At 43.4% G+C, this 22,783-nt stretch overlaps 1 protein-coding gene across 3 annotated transcripts in view; it reads left to right on the top strand.

Moving 5' to 3' along the window:
• CDKL5 (cyclin dependent kinase like 5) overlaps positions 1-22,783 on the top strand; it is a 105,894-nt gene that overhangs the window by 31,173 nt on the left and 51,938 nt on the right. For all 3 annotated transcript variants that reach the window (XM_084844082.1, XM_084844080.1, XM_084844081.1), the window contains exons 4-5: positions 12,464-12,509; positions 17,863-17,999. In XM_084844082.1, coding sequence (XP_084700208.1) covers positions 12,464-12,509; positions 17,863-17,999 — 183 coding nt within the window. The remainder of the gene's footprint in view (positions 1-12,463; positions 12,510-17,862; positions 18,000-22,783) is intronic.

Here is a 22,783-nt window from a genome sequence, read left to right as displayed (position 1 = left end):
TGTATTTTGAACTAACTGAAGTTTCTGAATAGTCTTCAAGGGCAGCCACACAAACAACGTATTCTACTAGTTGGTCCTAGATATTACTGAAGCATGGATAACTGAGACCATGCTATTTCTATTCAGGAAATGGTGCGGCTGATGCACTAGCCTAAGATATTGAAAAGCACTCTTTGCCACAGAGGCTACCTGGGCGTCCAGTGACAATTCTGTATGCAGGAGTTTCCCAGACTCCAAACTTGATCTTTTAGGGGAAGTGCAACCCCATCTAGAACAGGTTGAACACCATCTCCCTGAACAAACAAAACACCTTCTTACAGTACCACCATATTGTCAGGATTGAGCTAGAGGTTATTGGCCCTCATCCAGCCTATTACTGATTTCGTGCACTGGTTCAGCACTTCCACTGCTTCGTCTGATTCTGATGAGAAAGTGAGAGAAGTTGGTGTTATCAACATACTGATGGCACCTTCCTCCAAATCCCTAAATGACCTCTCCCAGCAGTTTCATGTAAGTGTTAAAAAGCGTGAGGAACAATATCGACCCTCAAGCACTACCTCCTAAATTTGGCCCTCAGGTAGGAGTGAAAGCACTGTATAACCATGCCTCTAGCACCCAACCCAGAGAGCTTGTCCAGAAGCATAGCATAGCTGATGGTATCAAAAGCTGCAGATCGGTCAGGAGAATTAGTAAGGTTGCACTCTTTTTTTCTTGGCATAAGTCAGGGTGACCAAGGTAGTATCTGTACCAAACAAGACCTGAAACCACATGGAAATGAGTTCAGATAACCAGTTTCATCCAAGAGCACCTGGAGTTGCTCAGCCACCACCTGCTCGAGTACCTTGCCCAAGAAGGCAAGCAGAAGAGAGAGAACTTGTTTAGCCTGTTCATAGAAAGCTGTGTACAACATGTTTAGTCTTGGGATATATTAGGATTCTCGTTTTAATTATTTGAAATTCTTGTATAAAGACACATTTGAATGGTTTTTTGCATGTAAAGGCACTTCTGGAATCTTTTTATCTTTTTAAATGAAAAAGAAGAGGTTGAGTGAGATATTAGATCCTAAAACCTAATTTAAATGAGAGCAAATGGTTGTTGTTGTTGTTGTTGTTTTTAAAAGATGGCTGCTCTGCCAATCATCTAAATTGGCAATCACCACATTGATAGGCACTCTAATCCAACTCCCCCACTCCCAAGAACCATTTAGTTGGATGAATATTTTTTTAAGCTTCTGTATAGATTTTGAAGATTTTTCACTGTGTCCTTGTCTTATTCCAAATATGGAGGGTATTGGACCATACAATTCCTTGAAAGTTAACAATAATTGACTGAATCCTTTCAGCAGGTTCTATGCTTATTTCTCCTTTCTGAATTAATGCATTTTGCTAATAATAATGGACAGCCCCAGAAAAAGCGCTGCTGCTGCCTGAGGCAAGAGAGCACCTGCACTGCTGTGTCACACACTCCCACCGCTTCCCTTTACCATGTTGCTCCCTCATCCCCTTCCCTTTACCGCATTTTTGTGAACTGCCCAGATAGCTTCAGCTATTGGGTGGTATAGCAATGAAATATACAAACAAATAGTACCCCCTCCCCACCACAGCATCACAGCTACCCCCTCCCCTTCCCTTTACTGCATCACATCCCCCACCTCCTTGCCACCACTGCATTGTGCCCCCACCTCCTTCCCCTTCTGTTTACTGCTTTGCACCCCTTCCCTTCCTGCATTGCATCCTCCCCTCTGATTACTGCCGCCACATCGTGCCCCCCACACCTTCCCTTCACTGCATTGCATCCTCTACACCTTCCTGCAGCATGTCTCCCCTTCCCTTTATTGCCACTACTCCCCTTCCCCTTATTGCTGTTGCATCGTACCTCCCTACCCCTTCCTGTTACTGTGTCACACTGCCCCTTACCACTTACCACCAAGCAGCAGAGCCAGAGGGCACTATCGGTTAATCATGGGTTAAACAATCCACAGTTAACCTACAATTAGTTACCCTACAATTAACCCATTATTAGCCTCTAGTTTGGACATCACATAGCAACCTCCAATCAGCCTAAGGTCGAATATGCAAAATGGCTGCGGAACACTCCCAGCATGTGCTGCTGCAGAAGATTGCCGCCATTCCATTTGCCTGGCGAACTCCTATGGTACCCCTCCCATGCCTGACTCTGAGGAAGGACCCCCTCACAGCCAGGCATTTTGTCCTGGCCAGTTTTCTGAAGAGCCACACCAGATGCTTCCTCAGATGGCACAGCTCTCCAGAGGCGGCTGGAGAGCCCTGTCAGCCAGTCTCTCGCTGCAGCAAATGCCACGGCAGGAGAGCAGGTGGCAGGGCCATCTAGAACATGCACTGGAGGCAGCAGTGTTGGACCCTCCTGGTGGGAGGGGGGAGTGATGCAATTCGCTGCTTCACCATCTGAGGTGGGACTTCACTCTGCCTCGTGAGAGGGCTGGCCTTGATGTGGGAGTCTCTTAAGCATTTGATGAGAAGCCTAAGTTTATCAGCTGGTTTTGTTTGCTTTTAATTATCAATCAGATGTAGCATTGTCACTCCTAACCCTAACCTTTTGTATATTTAAAGAAAAAAATTAAATACACACAAGACTCTACATGAAATATTCCAGACAAACATATTGTCCAGAAAGTTTGAAAAATGCAGTGGAAACCAAGACAATAAAATCAGGTTTAGTGACCTTTCCTGATTTATAAGTGATCACAGGGAAAATGTTTAAAATAGCCTTCTATTTTAAGATGAAATTTCAGTGGCTTAGCTAATTAGCAATTTTAATGTTGAGCTTCTCTGCTCTATTGTCTGAAGAAGGCAGGCATGGGTTCCATTCCAAGCACTCTGCACAGATAGAAGCAAGATAGGAGAATATCAGATGGTTCCAGGAAAGGCTCTTTGATATGCATAGAAAAATGGGGAAGAGAAGTCTCCTCCGGCCTCCCCTCCATGAGAGTTAAAGGCAGAATATTTGCTTTGGTTAACCAATATAAGAGAATTGAGGAAATCCTGTTGATCTCAGTGATGGAATTTGTTCAATCTGCCAGAAGCAAAAATGGTTTTCTACCTTCTACTTTTCAGAAGGCATGGAGAACTCTAATCATCACCCAGATTATGCTGTTTCCAGGCTTGTTCCCTGTCTCTCAAGACTCTAGATAAACCCTCATTTTTGACAGTGGGTGGGTCGGTGGGGAACTTCGGACTAAGATCCATCAGCAAGCCATAGGTCTTCAACTTAAAAGGAGTGAAAGAAGAAACAATGACAACTCTTTGGAAGATAATAGGGTTTCTATTCTGCATGCTTCTAGAGATACCCTCAAGGACAATCGTTGTGGTAAACTCTGAGGTTGCAGTAATTGGATCTTGAGTCATTGTGGTTTGTGGAGGGAGGCTTAGTTATGCATGTTAGGGCTACAGTGTTTAACCAGTTGTTGTTGTTGCTGTTCAGTCGTTCAGTCGTGTCCGACTCTTCGTGACCCCATGGACCATAGCACGCCAGGCCTTCCTGTCCTGCGCTCTTTCCCGGAGCATGCTCAAGTTCATATTCATTGCATCGGTGATGCTATCTAGCCATCTCATCCTCTGCCGTCCCCTTCTCCTTTGGCCTTCAGTCTTTCCCAGCATCAGGGTCTTTTCCAGGGAGTTTTCTCTTCGCATTAGGTGGCCAAAATATTGGAGCTTCAGCTTCATTATCTGTCCTTCCAATGAGCACTCAGGGTTGATTTCCTTTAGGATGGACTGATTTGACCTCCTTGCAGTCCAGGGCACTCGTAAGAGTCTTCTCCAGCACCACAGTTCGAAAGCATCAATTCTTCGGCGCTCAGCCTTCCTTATAGTCCAGCTCTCACAGCCATACATTACTACTGGGAAAACCATAGCTTTGATTAGACGGACCTTTGTCGGCAAGGTGATGTCTCTGCTTCTTACGATGCTGTCTAGGTTTGCCATAGCTTTCCTCCCAAGGAGCAAGCGTCTTTTAATTTCATGGCTACAGTCACCGTCTGCGGTGATCTTGGAGCCCAAGAAAGTAAAATCTGTCACTGCTTCCATTTCTTCCCCTTCTATATGCCAGGAAGTGATGGGGCCAGATGCCATGATCTTCGTTTTTTTAATGTTGAGTTTCAGACCAGCTTTTGCACTCTCCTCTTTCACCCTCAACAAGAGGCTCTTTAGATCCTCTTGTTTTCTGCCATTAGGGTGGTATCGTCTGCATATCGGAGGTTGTTGATAATTCTCCCAGCAATCTTAATTCCGACCTCTGATTCATCCAACCCGGCATTTCTCATGATGTACTCTGCATATAAGTTAAATAAGTAGGGTGACAATATGCAGCCTTGTCGTACTCCTTTCCCAATTTTGAACCAATCGGTTGTTCCATGTCTGGTTCTTACTGTTGCTTCTTGACCCTCGTACAGGTTTCTCAGGAGACAGGTAAGGTGGTCTGGTACTCCCATCCCTTTAAGAATTTGCCAGAGTTTGTTGTGATCCACACAATCAAAGGCTTTAGCGTAGTCAATGAAGCAGAAATAGACGTTTTTCTGGAATTCTCTTGCTTTCTCCACGATCCAGCGAATGTCGGTGATTTCATCTCTAGTTCCTCTGCCTCTTCGGAACCCAGCTTGTACTTCCGGTAGTTCTCGGTTCGCATACTGCTGAAGCCTAGCTTGTAGGATTTTGAGCATCACCTTGCTGGCATGTGAAATGAGCGCAATTGTGCGGTAGTTTGAACACTCTTTGGCGTTGCCCTTCTTTGGAATTGGAATGTAAACTGACCTTTTCCAGTCTTGTGGCCACTGTTGAGTGTTCCAGATTTGTTGGCATATTGAATGCAGCACTTTAACAGCATCATCTTTTAGGATTTTAAATAGCTCGGCTGGAATACTGTCATCTCTAGCTTTGTTGTTACTAATGCTTCCTAAGGCCCACTTGACTTCACTCTCTAGGATGTCCGGCTCAAGTTCCGTGACCGCACTATCATGGCTATCAGGGACATTCAGATCTTTCCTGTATAGTTCTTCTGTGTATTCTTGCCACCTCTTCTTAATCGCATCTGCTTCTGTTAGGTCCCTGCCTTCTTTGTCCTTTATCATGCCCGTCTTTGCACAAAACGTTCCCTTGAGATCTCCAATTTTCTTGAAGAGATCTCTAGTCTTTCCCATTCTGTTGTTTTCCTCGATTTCTTGGCATTGTTCATTTAAGAAGGCCTTCTTGTCTCTCCTTGCTATTCTCTGGAACTCTGCATTCAGTTGGGTATATCTTCCCCTTTCTCCCTTGCTTTTCGCTTCCCTTCTTTCCTCAGCTACTTGTAAAGCCTCATCAGACAGCCACTTGGCTTTCTTGCATTTCTTTTTCTTTGGGATGGATTGAGTTGCTGCCTCCTGAACAATGTTACGGACCTCCGTCCATAGTTCCTCAGGCACTCTGTCTATCAGGTCTAATCCCTGAAATCTATTCCTCACCTCCACTGTATATTCATAAGGGATATGATTTAGGTCATACCTGAACGGTTTAGTGGTTTTCCCGACGTTCTTCAATTTAAGCCGAAATTTTGCGAGAAGCAGCTCATGATCTGAGCCACAGTCAGCTCCAGGTCTTGTTTTGACTGACTGTATGGAGCTTCTCCATCTTTGGCTGCAAAGGACATAATCAATCTGATTTCGATATTGACCATCTGGTGACGTCCATGTGTAGAGTCGCCTCTTGTGCTGTTGGAAAAGAGTGTTTGCTATGATCAGCATGTTCTCTTGGCAAAACTCTATTAGCTTTTGTCCTGCTTCATTTTGTACACCAAGGCCATGCCTGCCTGTTATCCCGGTGATTTCTTGACTTCCTACTTTAGCATTCCAATCCCCTATGATGAAGAGGACATCTTTTTTTGGTGTTAGTTCTAGAAGGTGTTGTAGGTCTTCATAGAACCGATCAACCTCAGCTTCTTCGGCCTCAGTGGTTGGGGCATAGACTTGAATTACTGTGATGTTAAATGGTTTGCCTTGGATTCGTACTGAGATCATTCTATCATTTTTAAGATTGTACCCCAGTACTGCTTTTCCCACCCTTTTGTTGACTATGAGTGCTACTCCATTTCTTCTAAGGGATTCTTGCCCACAATAGTAGATATGATGGTCACCTGAATTAAATTCGCCCATGCCTGTCCATTTTAGTTCGCTGATTCCCAAGATGTCGATGTTCAATCCTGCCATCTCATGTTTGACCACCTCCAGCTTACCTTGATTCATTGATCTGACATTCCAGGTTCCTAAACAATATTGTTCTTTACAGCATCGGATTTTCTTTTCACCACCAGACACATCCACAGCTGAGTGTCCTTTCGGGTTTGGCCCAGCCGCTTCACTCTTTCTGGCGCTACTTGGAAATACCCTCTGCTCTTCCCCAGTAGCATATTGGACACCTTCCGACCTGAGGGGCTCATCTTCCGGCGTCATCTCTTTTAGCCTTGTGATACGTTCCATGGGGTTTTCTTGGCAAGAATACTGGAGTGGGTTGCCATTTCCTTCTCCAGTGGACCACATTTTGTCAGAACTCTCTGCCATGACCTGTCCGTCTTGGGTGGCCCTGCACGGCATAGCTTATGGCTTTACTGAGTTACGCAAGCCCCTTCGCCACAACAAGGCAGTGATCCATGAAAACAAACCAAAGTTTGCTCGATCACTTGCCAAACCATGGGTTAAATAAACTATGGATTAGTGTTATGTGCAAACCAGGCCATGATCTTGCATGCGTGTGGTGATGGAGGGATGTGTGTTGTAGGGGATGCTCCCATCATTGTAAGTTCATTGGGTCCCTTCATGTGTGAGTGGCCCTGATTGGTGGGAACTGGCAGATTAAATCTGGGGGGAGGAGCGGGTCTGTTTTCTTGCCATTTTTGTATTTTCTGGTTGTACATTTCTCTCTCTTCATCTGGCGTGACCACATATTTGATATAGTGGCTGTTTAAATAAAGTGACCATTCCAAAGCATATCTCCAGTCCTGGGGTAATGTGAGTATAGGGTTGTTCTGTTAAGACTGCAACCCAATTAACTTTTTAAACAAATCATACGAGTTTTGTTTTTATTGACTGACTAATAAATTTGCATATAGTGTTGCCCATATTTCTGAAGCAGGAAGCATACTTGCTTTGTTTTTAAATAATGCACAGGTGACATATCAGGCATCATCTTAGAAAAGGGATTCTCACCTATGAAGTATGAAAAGGGGGATGCCTCATTAAATTTGGTGCTTGCGATACGCAGTTTTTATAAGCACTTGTATTTTGAAAGAATGTAAATCTGCTGCCTGATTAATTGGAGACATTAATCAGGCAGCAGACTTACATTCTTTCAAAATACAAGTGCTTATAAAAACTGCGTATCGCAAGCACCAAATTTAATGAGGCATCCCCCTTTTCATACTTCATAGGTGAGAATCCCTTTTCTAAGATGATGCCTGATATGTCACCTGTGCATTATTTAAAAACAAAGCAAGTATGCTTCCTGCTTCAGAAATATGGGCAACACTATATGCAAATTTATTAGTCAGTCAATAAAAACAAAACTCGTATGATTTGTTTAAAAAGTTAATTGGGTTGCAGTCTTAACAGAACAACCCTATACTCACATTACCCCAGGACTGGAGATATGCTTTGGAATGGTCACTTTATTTAAACAGCCACTATATCAAATATGTGGTCACGCCAGATGAAGAGAGAGAAATGTACAACCAGAAAATACAAAAATGGCAAGAAAACAGACCCGCTCCTCCCCCCAGATTTAATCTGCCAGTTCCCACCAATCAGGGCCACTCACACATGAAGGGACCCAATGAACTTACAATGATGGGAGCATCCCCTACAACACACATCCCTCCATCACCACACGCATGCAAGATCATGGCCTGGTTTGCACATAACACTAATCCATAGTTTATTTAACCCATGGTTTGGCAAGTGATCGAGCAAACTTTGGTTTGTTTTCTTAGTCCCTGGGTTGTTTGTTTCCCTCCTCCTTCGCCTGCTCCCTCCCTTTGTCCCAAATACTTCTGCAGTACTGTCATGTAAAGAGGCTGGTTTTTGTTTTGTTTTTTAGTGTTCTTGCCTGCTGAACTGTAGCCCAGAGAAACAACTCATGAATAACCCGCATTCTGGGTTCTCACGTAACAACAGCCCATAGTTTGAAAAGCCCATGATTTAAACAGTCACAGTTCACAACCCCACAAGCATGTTCCAGGAGAGTTCTGCAGCCATTTTGCATATCCAACCTCTGATCGAGCCGATTGGAGATTGCTACATGATGCCTAAATTCAGACACTATAGGTTAATCATGGGTTAAACAACCCACAGTTAACCTAACTACTAATTATAGGTTCACTGTGGATTGTTTAACCCATGATTAACCAGATTCGCCCTTCACGTAGAAACTTCTGATCAGAGGTTGATTATGCAAAATGGCTGCAGAATGTCTGCCACATGCCACAGCAAATCATGAGTTAATTAAGCCAAGATTTGTTGCCATTTACATGCGAGCTGGGTACATGGTTTCTCTTTGTGGGTTATTTGTAGTTAATATCCCATAGTTAACCCATAATGCCAAGTTCACATGTAAGAACAACCCACATTTCAACAAACCATGGTTAATTAAACCATGCTTCATTGTTATATTGAAACTAGGTCAATGCCACAGCACTCCCACCCTATCAGGCTCAGTGGTACAGTCAACAACATCCCTCAACAAAAGGCATCTTTATAGGTAGGAGTTCAAATCCCATTGTGCTCCTCACAAATGAGTGTTTTTGAGTACAGTACACAAAGAAGGGGGAGCAGAGCCCACACATCACAGCACCCAGATAGCTTCCTGGGCAGAAGACCTGCAGAGAGCACACTGAACCCTCCCTGTGAAATCTTTTTGCCAAGCTACCAAGGGAGGGGTCATGAAATGAAACAAGGGGAGCCATAAACACACATTGACAGCAGCATCCTCCAGTGGCTAGCGGCATAGGGAATGAGGTTGGGAAGCAAGAGATGTGGGTTCAAGCTCCATTAGGGGGAAGGGGGGGATTTGGCCCTATACACCTTTTGCATGCATGATAAAAATGTCAGAAGCAACAGAGAGGGAGCTCCTGGGACTTAAACCCACACATGAAGTTCCACAGATCAGCTCCCTAATCACTCAGCCACAGCAGCAGACAGGCATACGACATATTCTGAGCCATTTGTCTCTTACTTGCCCCAACACCTAGTCATAAACTCCAGGAGTGCAAGGGCTAAAGCAGAAACTCTGGTCTGGTAGATCAACTTATGTTTTATGTGCTGGAAATATGGCAACACATACCTTTTCACATATGGCAAAAGGGGTGTGAGCAGACATGGGAGATGGTCTCAGCAGTTATACTTTGCAGCAAGTATTCCCCCTTCCCTTGCTTACCTGTGTGAATTGCTCTGTCTTGGCACCCCACTTGTTGGAACAGAGTTGATGCTGGACATCTGTGTCTCAAGAGGTGAGGTACCTGCTGGGGTCTAGGCAGAGACGTTGTTCACATTTTGGTCAAATTTGTGTGTGCTTTCTGGGGATGGGCTGTGCAAGGTGCCCTTTTTCCATAGTTTCTTGTCACTGAAGTTCACCTTTGAGCTCTAAATGTGCTTCATCCAGGTGGAGAGATATAGCCCCGTGCAGCAAGCCTTATCATCTGAGTTATGGTGTCCCTGTATGGGCTTTTGTTTTGGTGATGGTAGTGTATGATTTGGTGCTGAGTTGCACCATATATTATGCTCTGTTGTGGTGCCATGGATGGGGCAGTTAATGTGGGTGCAGCTATTGTTTTCCCCCCCTCTCCTTGACATCAGTGGGAGGAAAATCCTTTGCACCAGTCTGCAGCTGGTCTAAAGTTGCACCTTTGACAGGGCAGTGGCTGTGGATTGAAGGGGTATAAGATACAGTATAAGTGTGCTTCCCCCCTGTGTTGCCTACAGCCGCCCATGACTCTGCCCTAGTTTAGCCATTCTTCTGGCATATTTTTGCTGATAGAACAGTTCTGTTGGTATATCTGAGGTGTTCTGCTGGTGTATCTGTCATGGTGGCGGCATATCTTATGTTCTGCTGACATAATGACCTATCTTCAGTATAGGATTGGACCTATCATTTATTTATTTTATTTATATCCCCCATAATCTTCAGCCTGAAAGATTCCAGGGCACCTATCATATGCCTAAAGGATAGATGATAAGATTGGCATTTGGTTTCTTCTAGTCCTAGATTGTATGAATCCTTATCTGTGAAAGCATCATCATCATATGATGATGATAATATCAAAAAGTCAGTAGTTTGCTTGCCAGTCCACCAGCTTTCATAACTTGCATCTTAACCAAGTGCCAAGCTCTCTTCTTGAAACCAATTAACATTTATGGCAGATATGGAACAGTGCCATGTTTATGTAAAGAGTAATTCACAAGCAGTGCCATCTGCAGATTGCTGTTACTTTATCAGAATCAAGACACAAACTAATTTCCTGTACAGTTTTTGTATTTCAGTTTTTGCAGGAGTAGTAATTGGAATGACATCAAGATACTTCTTAATTCCCATGTTTTTACCAGTTACACTTTGATTCTTTGAGGGAGCATTTTGATTCTCAATCAATGTTGGCACTGCACAGCCAACATGGGATGAGTACAGGTCCACAGCTTTTAACCGACAAACTTATTTTCTACTTCCAAGCTGTGTGATAGAGAAGGCCCACTTTTCAGAACCTAATTATCCACCATGGTAAAAAGTGGCAAAGATGAGTAGCTGCTTTACTGATAATATGAGCTGGATCATCCTTTGGATGATGCCGTAGGAGTAGGGATGGCTGAATCTGGCTGTTTTGCGTTCTCTAACATTTACATTTTTTAAAACAAAGTTGTTCACTCTCATTTCTACATCAGTTTATGAATATTTGTTTAAGTCCACACAAAATTGTGCACAAAAAAAACTTATACACAATTTTGTGTGCATTTGTCCCTAATATGCAGAAATTTTGCTAGTAATTTGCCCCTAATATATGCCCTTTTGAATGCTATTTTCTCTATGGATTTCTGTATGCATTTTTTAATTGGAGAACTAATTCTGAGAAATGTGAAACCGGAGGCTAATTGTGTTCTGGTTCGTGTATTAGTTAGGGTGGTGTAAATTAGGTTGGCTTGTATTAAAATTCAAACCAAACCAGTTTCTCCCCCATCCCTAAGTAAGACAACCATGTACAGACAAAATAACCTCCCAAAGTGGTATGAACTATACCCAAGGAATCTGGAATGAAAGGGGAAATTGACTATTGGGAGACATGGTAGGAGGATATGTTGAAGGTGCTTTGGATATGTGGTACATACATATATGTATATTGACTTTTCCAATTTGAAACAAACTTTACTGAAATTTTAGAAAACTCTATACACACTCTTCCCTGAATGACAGGTTGTAGAATATGTTTGCAGTAGGAGTTTTAAAAATTCCATTTGATAGCTCTTTTTGGATTATTCTTTTAATTTTCGCAGTTGAAGGATTTCAGGATCTTTTGGAATCACCCTGAAAAGTGGCCTAGAAATATTTTAAATAAATTATTTAACTGACTCAAAGCTGTAGAGGCATTATTTATTTTATGTAAGTAGTCATTTTAATTTTATGACTACTTATATAAAATAAAGTAGTAATTTTAATATTTTAAAGATAGTGAATATATTACATGTATCTCTGTTTTGCATTATACTTTGGTGTGGTGATTAGATTTTTTTCCCTGTTTCATGTTTATTTTACTCTGCATTCCTTTGTAAATACATAATTTTAATTTAAAATAATTTGTGTGCAATTTTTCTAGGGCTCAGGGTGACTTCCCCCCAAAATAAAATAAAACAGACACAGATCCGAATTCCTGTGAGCAGAGTTCTAGTCACATAAGGGGGTTTCCCCACTGTCCCTTTCCTACTGCAACCCCCTGCATCACCAAAAAGCCACTTCTGAGAGTTGAGGAATCCTCCATGACAGAATAGGATGAAGTGCAGTGGCTATAGCAAGAAGGAGGAATTGTTTAAAAAGTTAGTGAGGACCCCTTCCCTTGCAATGGCTGAAGTGCCTTCTTCTCAAGCAGCTCCATTGCATTCAAGCCAATATAAAACCACAGCAAAAATAAGATAATGTCCATTCAGTTGATCAGAAAACTCTAGCCAGACAGATCAAAGACCAAGCAAAAAACATAGGTCTTACATTCTCTATTAAAAGCCAGATAAAGAGGAGGACCCACAAACGTCTGGGGAACAATAATTTCCTAGTCTTGGGAACTTCTTTAAAAGCCCTGCTTTTAAAAATGTGCAACATTTTTAGCCTCGCCAAGAGCTGCAACACAAAACAGGGCAAAATATTTGCTGAAAGTATGTGTCTATGAATCTTTGCTTGTCCTGACAAACTACTCATTTTGCTGTCATATTTTGTAGGAGACGCATGAAATTGTGGCCATTAAGAAATTCAAAGACAGTGAAGGTAACTTTTTCTGTTTGCATATGTGAATACATTTGTAATGAAATTTAGTAGCTTTTTGTGTCCAAGGTAAAATCCTTCCATTGTTGTATAATGCTAATACTATTTCATTGAAGTGTGTGCTGAACATTTACTCTTTTCTGAAATTAAGCACAATAGTCTAGAGACGGAAGAACAGAGGGTAGTATCCAGTGCTAGTGCCACCATCAGTGCTAATGACATTGCATTACCATAAACCGATGTTAGCGCAGTATCATTAGTGCTTGCTAGTGGAAAGAGAAAAGGTGGTGATTTGCCTCCAAATTTTGCCACTTTTCCTTTTGCTCTAACAAGTCGCCAAATTTCGCCACTTTTTCCCTTTGTACTAGCAAGTGCTAATGATGTTGCAGTGGCATTGGTATATGCTGGTGCAACATCATTAGTGCTAGCGCTGCACCATCACTGGATACTGCCCCATACTCTTTTGTGTCAAAAAGGGGACATGAAGAGACCACTGTGCTATTTCAAACCTTCCTGAAATGACGCTGGACAATCTTAACTATGTAGTAGTGAATCTGTAAGCTTACTAGATAATGGACTGATTCTTTCATTTATTATTATTTTTTGCCACTTAGAGCTATCTTTAGACTAAGAAGTTAAACTTTTCAGAGAGATAGCTTAAAATGTTATGCTCCATTCTGTTTTATTCAGCAGAACTTAATGTAGACATGCATATGCATTTGATTCTGTAATCTTGAGAAACTTGGTTCTGTGTCTAATACAGAAATAAACTCTGAAGTTATTAGTGATACTTCTGTCTCACGCTTCAATGTTTGAACTTTTTATTAAAGAATACAGAGGTATCCATTTTGAAATGGCATTTTCTGTGGTACTAGCTTGTTCTAGCCAGAGTACACTGTTTTTGTATGCTGGATATAAACTATAGAACACTTATAAATAGCGTCAAAGGGCCATTCAGATTCTGTCATGGAAGCTGGGTCTGCTACATGCAGGGCTGTCCCTACCATTAGACAGAGGGCGGAATTGCACATAATGAGAAGCCACTGTGGATGAATTTCTCTTTGCAGTGGCAGCTGCCATTTTGAATATTTGAGCAACGGCAGGGGGACGCTGTAGCTTGTTGTTGCATTCAAACCCAGTGAGGGTGGGTTGTTGGGGTGCTTGACAAGCCACTGGAAACCCTAAAAGAGCCCATGGGTTCTGGCTGGCTTGTCAAGCACCCCAGCAACCCACCCTCATTGGGTACATGCCCCCACCATGGCTTGAATATTCAAAATGGCGGCTGCCACCACAGTGACAAGCCTGACGGAGAAATTCCCTCATGGTGGCTTTCCTGTTACATGCAAAACAGGTCATTGGGTGAGTTTGCACATCATGCTAAATCATCCTGAGAATAAACTACCATGGGTTGGTTGTTCACTTGCTAACCTGACAGATGATCGGGTGCTCTGCAGCTTGCCATAGCTTGTTTGCCTCTTCAGCCCCCTTCAGTCCTCCTGCCTGCTCCTGGCATGTATCCCAGGAGCCTTTGCAGCATAACTTCCTGTTTTCTTGGTCCCTACATCAGCACCCTTTCTGCACTTGGTCCACTGGGGTTGCCAACTCACAAGGGAAACTACCCCCCCCTCCACAGCAGTTTGCCAAATGGAATTAATTTTCTGAGCCCTTACAAACAGAATAACATTTTTGCCATTTTTTACAAGACTGCCTGTCTGTTATTTAGCCAAGTATAGGTATATGCCCCTCTTGTCAATGTCCTTGTCAATTTCATTTTTCCTCTTCCACACTTCCCTTGCTTGCAAACACCTTTTTTTAAAAGGCTGCTTCACCTATTACCGAAGTAAGCACACCCACCCCAAAAGATCCTTCTTCTGCACCTACCACCTGCTTTTGGCTCCCTGACCCTGCCTTGGTGCTTGTCGCTTCCCTCCACTGGTCTCCACTGTTAGCTGTCTGATATACATTGGTAAATATATGCAAATTGCATGGCGGAGCAGTAAAGCTGAGGGGGAAATTGCACAAATTTCATAGTGGTAGACTTGTGCATCTGCGCACTTGCACAAGACCAAAAATTTTAAAATAATTCTTTTAAAGGTTTCAGACATGTTCTTCTTGATGTTTTTTAGGAGGAGAAAGCACTGACAAGGGATGAGGGAGGATGGCAGTGGCACTAGCAAGATTGCTAGTAGTGTCAGTGGGGGTTGCTGCTCTTGTCTGGCAGCTTTCTAGCCTTTCCCAACAACCCATGATGAAGATGCCCTGCCAGGTTCGGACGTCACAACAAGCTACCCTGAACAACCCAACAACAAGCCATGGGTTTTCAGGGTTGCTTTTTCATGAAAAATAAGCCACCCTGCAGAAACTGCACTGGATCCAAATGTCACCACAACCCACCATAGGTGATCACCATGGTGGGTTGTCATGTTGTGTGAACCAGGTCAGAGAGAGCAACTGCCTCAGGCAGCAGATTTTGGGCACCATGAAAGGGCAGCAAATTGTTACTTTGTTATTTGTTGTTGTTGTTCAGTTGTTTAGTCATGTTATTACCGTATTTTTATTGCCAGGGACAGGGAGAAATGTTTGTGCGATTTTCTGCCTCCTATGCCAAAATAACTTGGCTGGCTTTGGGTATCATGCATCTTGACCTAGTGGATGGGGGGTGCCATTTGCTGGTCTGTTTCAGGCAGCACAATGTCACGGGCTGACCTTGGCCATATGACTCACTCTCTGTCCCACACTTTCCAGCTCAAATATAATTCAGAGAAAAGCAGGCTAGCCCAGCATGTAGCTGAACTATGGATACTCCTGCATTCACAGAAGCAATATCATCTAGCAAAATAGGCATGCCCTATTCCTGGTTTCATAATTAGATGTTCTGAACAAGGGTCTACCCCTTTTGGTGCCAAGTGCTCTTTTTCTCTTGCCTCCTACATGAAGTAAGAGACTTGGGGCGGTGACGTAGGAGGCTTTTTAATCTCCAGACTACATAAACCCCACCCTAGCCCACAAATATAAGGGAAACAATTGCCTTTTGACCTGGTTCAGACTAGGAAAACTCCTTATCTAGTCAAGGCAACACCTAATGTGTCAAGATGATAAAGGCCTGTGATAGTGCACTATAATGCACACTTGTTCCACATATTGCAAACTTGTCTTCAAGGTTGTGCTTCATTGCAGGGACATTGCATTTTCCAAGCATGCATAGGGCAATATTTTTGTAGTGGGAGAAGGGGAATGCAGTACTTCCCCAGGTAGTGCATTAATTGCTACTGTGCCTGAAATATAGCTATGTATGCAAGTGTCATCTGGTTTTGTGACTTAATGAGATGGTTTGCACGTCACGATAAGCCATCCTGAAAACAAGCCATCATGGGTTGGTTATTCGATCTCTAAACCATGATTTTGCCAATGACAATCAGCCTCTCTAAGGCTTGTCGCAGCTTGTTTCCAACTTATTCCATTACCTGCTTCCTGTGCAACTCCTCTGTACTCGTGTTGTGATGAAATTCTCTCCCACTCCCCTTTCTTGCATTGCAAAACACCTGCGTTGACCTACATATACCGTATTTTCAGTGTGGATTGGGTGGGGAGGACTTAGCTTACTTTTTAGGATTAGGTGGCTGACAGTTTATTTTCTTTAACACTGAAAAAAAGCCTCCTTAGCTGCTCCTCACAGCCTGTCCTCCTCCTAGCTCAGCTATGTATGATCGACTTACCTCTGGGTAAGCTCATGTGCCTCCAGTTCAGAACCATGGCGATTTGGGAGCGGGGGATTTAAGCTTTCCCTGCTCCTGTTTTCATGTCGAAATCCCCCTGCCAGGGGTGGAATGGTTAAAAAAGAAAAAAACTGACACCCATGGTGGGTTGTTGTGTTGTGCGAACCAGGTCATTTAAGTGATGAGTGATGGAACGCTTCTTTAATATGCCTACACCACTTTAGTGAACCTTTATTGTTTGCATCTTCTTATTAATTTTTAGGTGACGTGTTCCTCTACTGAACAACTCTAACTGTGGCATGTTTATCAATATATGTTTTTCTAAGGCAGCCAACAGCAGCAAGGATACTCCTTCTCTTTCCCAAACCCTATCCTTGCCATGTGTCATAGATGCCATTCTGTTGTAAACCAGATATTTACAGTTTACACATTTGGTGCCAGGGGATGCTTTTCCCCAATATAAATAGCAGCTTTGGAGGTAGGTTGGTTAGTTAACTCCCTCTCCCCTTTCTCATGGTTCTGAAGCAAGTTGTTTCCCCTCCTCCCCCACCTGCCATTTACATTACAAAAATCATACACATGAACTGCATCTACACAACTAACATCACGTCTAGTTTAACCCTTATTCTTAATTTTCCTTTACTTCTATGTGGCTTAGTTCTTTTTTCTGTCCATAGAAGCATCGTATATTAACACTGATAACTGAGTTTATCCTCATAGTCTTTCGGCCTGATACAAGGCATGTTTTACTCAGAAGTAATTCCCACAGACTTGAGTTGCTGCTACCACTTGCTATAATAAGTATGTTCAGTATTGTAGCTTAGGGCAAAGCAATAGCCCAATAGTCTTTTCTCCATTACAGAGCATCCCTGGGAGAGGTGTTTTGTTTTTTTTTGCAGCAGATCATGGGTACTTAACCCTTTCTCTAATCTGCTTTCCCAAAATACAAAACAAAACAACGCCCCCTCTTCTTCCCAAGCTGCCTTTATCCCTGTCGGTTTTCTGGACTTTTATCTATCAAGCATGGGTCTAGATCACTGGCAAGATAAAAGGAGATGGCAAAGAGAATTGGGGTGGGGGCAGTAGATTCAAGAATGGCTAAACACCCCTACCCTGGTTCAAAAACACTCTTCCAAATGTTGTTGTTAAAGAGAGTTTAGCCCCTAAGCAACCCAGCAGTCTGGATCCACACATCACGCTGCACAGCCTCCAAAGCAGTTGAGCATGGGTTGTGCTGTAAAGTGGAAGAGGCAGACACACTACAGGCAGCATGCCCACTTGTGCACAACAGCCTATCGGTTTTTAAACCAGTGGGCTGTCATTACATGAGAACAGCCCCATCATTGTTATACACTATCTACAAGATTTGTTAATCATGTGCAGTACGAGAATGGTATTGGATAAAGTGCTGCAATATTCTTAAAGATTTTTAAAGTTACTTTTCTATCAAGAGTCTAGCTAATAGTCACATGCCAGCAGTGAAATGAAAATAAATAAACAGTGAACACTGTTATAGTTACTGGAGCATTTTTACACTTCTGTCCAAAGCCAGCCAAGTGGCAAAGGAAGTTCAAGTTAAATGTTTAAAAAAAAGTTTTTAAAAAATCAATATACTTTACCAACCTTTCTTTAATTTTTAGAAAATGAAGAGGTCAAAGAAACCACTTTACGAGAACTTAAAATGCTTCGTACTTTGAAACAAGAAAATATAGTGGAATTAAAAGAAGCTTTCAGAAGAAGAGGAAAACTATACTTGGTATTTGAGTATGTAGAAAAAGTAAGTTATTTAGAAGAAAGTTCAGATACTAAACACAGATGACTAAACTTTAAAAATGAAGATATACAGCAAAACAAAACATGAGTTACTGGGTTGGATCCATGATCTGTCCTATGTGCATGCAAGGCTCTGCTCACAGAAAGTGCCACTGCCTGATTTTCAGGGTTCTCCCTCGCCCCCCATACATACACATACCACAGCTCACCCTGTTCAGCAGGGACTTCTGACCATCTTGGCCTGTTCACACAATCACAGAGGGAGAAATAAGCCACAGTAGCTTATTTCCCTTCCCTGAGTATGCCAGTCACGTGCCGAGGGGATTTGCATAATTACCCTCACCAGTATGGCTTGCCATGTCATGTGATTCTGGCAAGGGTAGCTTGTTGGCATGGTTAACAAGCCACCCAACAACCATGAAACAGTCCATGGATTTGTAGTAGCTAGTTAACCAGGGCAACAAGCTACCCTTACCAGGGTTGTCATGACACTGCAGGTCATGCTGGCGAGAATAATTATGCAACAGTAATTATCCCCCCCGGCCCGCACGATGGAGGAAATAAGCCACCGTGGCCTATTTCCCCCTCTGTGATTTGGCAAACCCAGTCTCTGTGTAGTATTTTCAGGGGTCTGGATGAGCTGCTGTAGGGGGGAGAGGCTGGGGACATCCACTTCTGCCAGCCAAGTTGCATGTGCCTGAATCTGAAGTCAACCCTTACAGAACTATTACTACAGATTCATAGTAATTTTAGTTTTACTATGTTCCTCATGATCAACAAACACTTGGACAGTGAAATACAAGAAATGAGAATAGAATATAATCCAGAGGCTTTATTTCTTATATCATCATACCATTCTTACTTTTATGTTTGGAAAGAATATAGATATTGCCTTATAGTTTATCAAATTGCCTTATAGTTGACTGACAGGCTAATAACGTGTAACTAGTTTTATTGTTAGCTTTTCTTTTTCTTTGACTCTTGCTGCCACTAGATTTGTGTTGGTCTTTGGTCAAAGCATTGGTTGTATTTTGTTGCTTGTAGAACTTGTTTTTATTTGCCTTTTGCACTGATTATATGACATGGTTCTATAATTACGTTGTATGCCGTTCTGGGTTCTTTTAGTATAAGAGCAGGATTATTATTTGCTTATGTTCATAAATTGTGTAAAAATAGCCCTAGTATTCTTTCATATAGAAACCTGATGTGGTAAATATCTATATAAAGTCCTTTATTAGCATCTACAAATACTTCTATAATTTGCAGATCTACATTGTCATACCAGTACCTGATTCTCCAGGAACTGCTGGCCACACAGCTGTGATTGTAGTAGTTTTATGAAGCCAGTAGTTAGGATGATAATTCAACCATGTGAAAATCCTTGAATTCTTGTGGGTGGGCACAGCTTGCTATAAGGAGACCCTCCCATGTGATTCTGCTGAAACACTGATTCCTTCCACTATTTCCTAATCAGTCTTCCTTCCTCCAAATGGGAAGAAATTCCCCTTGGAAAAGATGGTTGAAGTAGCAGGCAGTGGAGGGGCCTGCATTAAAAACAAAAACAAAAAAAAAACCATGCTGGCAGCCTAGGGACAATGCTAGCATCCTTCTTCTTTTGTGGGTTGAACCTAAAGCCACCATGATCCCATGGAGGAAAACAACATTGCCACATCCTTGTTGTCAGGAATGCCCCTGTTGCCTTCTGAATCCTCCAATAGCCAGAATCGACACTCAGACAAAAGGGCTGCTTTCCAAGGCTTTAATTTCATTCAGCCTAATGAACGTTACAGAGGCTAATTGCCTGAGACTCAGGGGAAATATAAAGGAACAGCCCACTAGGGGTTTCTAAGAGTTAGGACATCAGTTGGTCGTTTGGGGAAAAGCACGGCAACTCTCTGAACTTGAGGAGTAGGAGGGGAAGGTCTCCCCCTCTCCCGTGGGGCCTCGGGGCGCAGCTGTTGATGTTGAGCCAATCGGGCTGAGTGCCTAAGCTCGGCTCCCGCAACCTCTCGCTTGTGCCTGTGCCTTGTGTCTAAAAGCTCAAGTTGTCCCTCCCTTTCCATGCCAGGGTCACTGTCACTCCCAGGAATATGAGCAGGGGGGGCTCCCCCTCCAGCTGCGCCTCTGAAACCTGAGAGAGTTCCTCTCCCACGGATTGTATCTCCTCCTCAGAATCAGAGCTGCTTTGGGACTGTATGGGCTCAGATCCACCCCTGACACTTGTGTTTCTAGCACAGGGTTTTTATACTGGCTGGGAAAGAATTAAGGCTCCACAGGTCTCTCCCACAGGCCTCTCCCACCTGTTACTTTGACCTCCTTTCCTAAGGGTGATTATCTCCCCCCACCCCCAGAGTGGGAAATGGTATTGCAAGTGGAAGAGGTAATTGGGTCCTTTTAAATATTTATTTTGGATGCTTGAAGATAATCCCCCCCCCCCCGAGTTTGAGGTGCTCAACAGGAGCAGTTGATGTGCCTGACTTTTGGGGGGAGTGAATACTGGGCTGCTATGAACAGTTGTAGGCCTCAGCCGCAATGATAATCTGATCTCCTGTGATAATCATGTAAGTTAAATGTGTTCTCAAACACTTACTAGCATTGTTCACTTGTTCATTGGCATCAGCATTTACCCATGGACATGTTGGGAGCAGGCTTGAGTGTTCCTTAGCTTGTTGTTCTCTTCATGTATAACACATTGTAGTAATCTAGCCTGGTTGTTATTAGAATGTGGATAACTATGGCCAGATTATCCCTCTTCAAGAAGGGATGTAGCTAGCACACCAGCCAAAGCTAGTGAAAAGCAGTATGTACTACACATGCCACCTGGGCATGTAAGAGTATCTCTAAGCTGCAGTCATGATCTTTAAGGGGAAATGCAACCCCATCAAGAACAGATCCAATACCTCTTAACCTGGGTGAATAAACCAGCAGCATCTCTTTTTCTTGTTCAAGCTTCAGTTTATTAGTTCTCATACTGACTCCAGCAACTGCCCAGGTTGTCCACAGCTAATCCTGGATCTGGTGAAAAGGAAAGAGAGCTGGGTGTCCTCTACATATTGATAGGACTGAATTTCAAAATTCCAGACAATTTCTCCCAGCAATCTTGCATAGATATTGAATATGTACGGGGTAGGACAGAAGCTTCTGGAACACTGTGGCACAGGCATGAGCAACCTTTTTTAGCCCCAAGGGACATGTGTGATGCTGACTTGGGAGTCGTGGACACACACACACGCGCGCGCGCGCATTCCTGATACAGATGGCTCTTTCCTCACTGTGAACAGCACTGGGAAAAGATCAATCTGTATGAGGATCTCTGGGGGAAAGAGTGGAGAGTATAGGCAGTAGGGAAATTGGGGGCTCTGTGTGTGGATCAGGCCATCCTTGTGGGGATGTAGTAAAGGTGTGGGATGGGTGCATGCAGCTACCAGACCATAAGTTTCTCACCAACTGCAGTAGCACAAGTACCATGGTACCAAACTACAGACTCCTCCCCCAGCATACCTTCTGGAACACACCACCTAGGTACGTGCAGAACCACTTAAGCTCAGTCACCCTGATTGCCATTCCAGATAGGCAGTCCAGAAGGATACCATGATCAATGTATCAAAAGCTACTAAGGGTTCAATCCTATCTAGATAGGCATCCGCCTCCGAACTTGGAAGCGACCGCCTATCCAAAGCAAGGCAGGAGAAGCACAGGGGGATCGTTCCCTCCGCACCTCTCCTCCCCTGCTTTTTCTCCTAGACAGCCGATTGTGGGTGTATAGTCTCAGGGGTGCTGAGCGGGACAGAAGGCTGCTGTACAACACATAGGATTTGTCATACGCACAGTTCCGCTCTCCCCACCCTGGAACACCCCCAGCCACGCCCCTTTTCAGCTGCTCCATGCTCCTCTTCTGAGTGGGGAGGACAGGGCTTCTCCACGCTGCCTCAAAGGCAGCACGGAAGTGTGGAGAGGTCAGTTTTCTGGGAACTGACCTCAGAGCGGGTGCTCCGAGGTCGGTTCCCAGAAAACAGCATATCCTATGGCCGTCTAGCCGCTGTCTAGCGGCCATAGGATTGCTCCCTAAGAGATCCAGAAGAATTAGCAGGATCATGCTTTTCCAACACAAACCATCCAAAGGGTGCTAAATCAGTTTCTGTCCCAAAGCAAGGTGGAAAGCCAGATTAAAATGCATCTAGATGGGAGGGTTTCTTTAGGAAAGCCCTCATAACAGCCTATTTCAAGTTGGCTAGGACAATGCACTCTTTCAGCGAAACATTAATCATAGCCGAGGCCTACCTGGCTGCTCATTCTTGGATAGACGTTATCAGCCTTGATGAGCAAGGGTCAAAGAGACAGGTGGCAGGCTGAACCTGCCCAAGCACCCTGTCCGAATCCTCAGGCTGTAACAATGGAAATTCATCCATGCATCTCTAGTCATCCTCTAGCTCTTGTAATGTCTTGTATCTTTACTGTATCAAAACTGGAGTCTAAGGTGGAGCAAATGTGAGTGAATTTGTCTGCAAAGTGATTAGCAAAACAATCCCAGCAAGCTTCCAAGAAGACCTTTCACTATTTGGAAAAGATCTGCTGGATGGTGCTGCACAGAAGCAACAGAAAAGTAAACCTTCACTGTTAGCACCACCACCAAAGAGGCATTCAAATGGGTTCTATTCATTTTAAAATGTGCAGGCTCCCTTTTTATCCAAAGGCATCCGAGATTCTAACATATCAAACTACAATCTAAACCAGCCTTTCCCAATGTGCCACCTTCCAGATGTGTTGGACTACATTTCCCATAACCCC

This window comes from Heloderma suspectum, chromosome 3, assembly GCF_057233095.1.
Source record: "Heloderma suspectum isolate Gila_16-S chromosome 3, 16-S_ref, whole genome shotgun sequence".
Lineage (NCBI taxonomy): Eukaryota > Metazoa > Chordata > Lepidosauria > Squamata > Helodermatidae > Heloderma > Heloderma suspectum.
This window is presented reverse-complemented; position numbering and strand designations above follow the sequence as displayed.